Source organism: Cyprinodon variegatus, unplaced genomic scaffold, assembly GCF_000732505.1.
Source record: "Cyprinodon variegatus isolate N-32 unplaced genomic scaffold, C_variegatus-1.0 Scaffold183, whole genome shotgun sequence".
NCBI classification, from domain to species: Eukaryota; Metazoa; Chordata; class Actinopteri; order Cyprinodontiformes; family Cyprinodontidae; genus Cyprinodon; species Cyprinodon variegatus.
Genome location: NW_015150636.1, coordinates 422,735 through 423,864, shown reverse-complemented (window position 1 = coordinate 423,864; position 1,130 = coordinate 422,735). Strand labels below are relative to the sequence as shown.

Genomic DNA, 1,130 nt, shown 5'->3' with positions numbered 1-1,130 from the left:
TAGATATAGAGATATATGAGTGTGTGTAATTATTTTGATTTGATTGTTTTATTCTATTTTACTAACATAAAATGCAATCTTTAAAAATCTCTAGTCTAGCAAACATTACTTCTGTATTTATAAACAAGTTTTAAAGAGTTATAGCTCTTTTTATCTCTTTTTATATTTTTTATTTTTTACTGTAAAATTCTTACTGTTGTGTTTTTAGGTAAATTCAATCATTTCAGTTTATTTATAAATCGCCAATTCACAAAACAATTTTAACAATTTTAAGATCTGTCCATGGACAACAGAGGAAAAACAGCCTTTTGGCTAACTCTGGTGCATTTGCAGGAATGCTTATTAAAGTAAAGCAAATAAAAAATGTAAACTCTGGGAAAATGACCATCCTGTTTCCACAGTGAACCCAAACACTTGCAGCAGCACCGGATCCGAACGGCTGGCTCGCTTCTTCAACAAGAAGGTGACCACTCTGCCCGCAGGCTCGCCTTGCAACGACTTCCGGGGTTACTGCGACGTGTTCATGAAGTGCCGGCTGGTGGACGCAGACGGACCGCTCGCCCGACTAAAGAAGGCCATCTTTAACCCAGAACTCTACGAGAACATCGCAGAGTGGATTGTGGTACGTTTAAAATCTCTGCTATATAGTTAGAAAGTTGGTCTATGAGTTTCTGAGGATTAAAAGTCTTTGTTTGTGGATTCCTGCTCTAGGCTCACTGGTGGGCTGTGCTGTTGATGGGCATCGCCCTCATCATGCTCATGGCTGGTTTCATTAAGATCTGCAGTGTTCACACACCCAGCAGTAACCCCAAGCTGCCTCCCCCCAAACCGCTGCCAGGTGGGTGCAGGAACACGCAGGCCAACAGGATGTTGCTCCTGTTTCTGTTTGCTTTAGGCAGGAGAGCAGATAAAGTAAATACAGCAGCTAAAAACGTTTACCTCATAAAATATGAATCCATCTTTTATCATATCTACACACTTCTTTATTTTTATCTGTACATTTTTCTTCATAATTATTAGGGATGCACGATATTGGGATTTTGGCCGATATTTTAAAACTCATGTAGCCGATAACCGATATCGATACCGATGTTAAAGCTGGACAAAAATAAGTAGTCATTGAAAATAGC

General features: G+C 39.3%; 1 protein-coding gene across 1 annotated transcript in view; it reads left to right on the top strand.

Annotated features, from left to right (window-relative positions):
* The window catches only part of LOC107087405 (disintegrin and metalloproteinase domain-containing protein 10-like), a 28,096-nt gene that overhangs the window by 23,349 nt on the left and 3,617 nt on the right, over positions 1–1,130 (top strand). The window contains exons 11-12 of the mRNA XM_015378974.1: positions 402–622; positions 712–838. Coding sequence (XP_015234460.1) covers positions 402–622; positions 712–838 — 348 coding nt within the window. The remainder of the gene's footprint in view (positions 1–401; positions 623–711; positions 839–1,130) is intronic.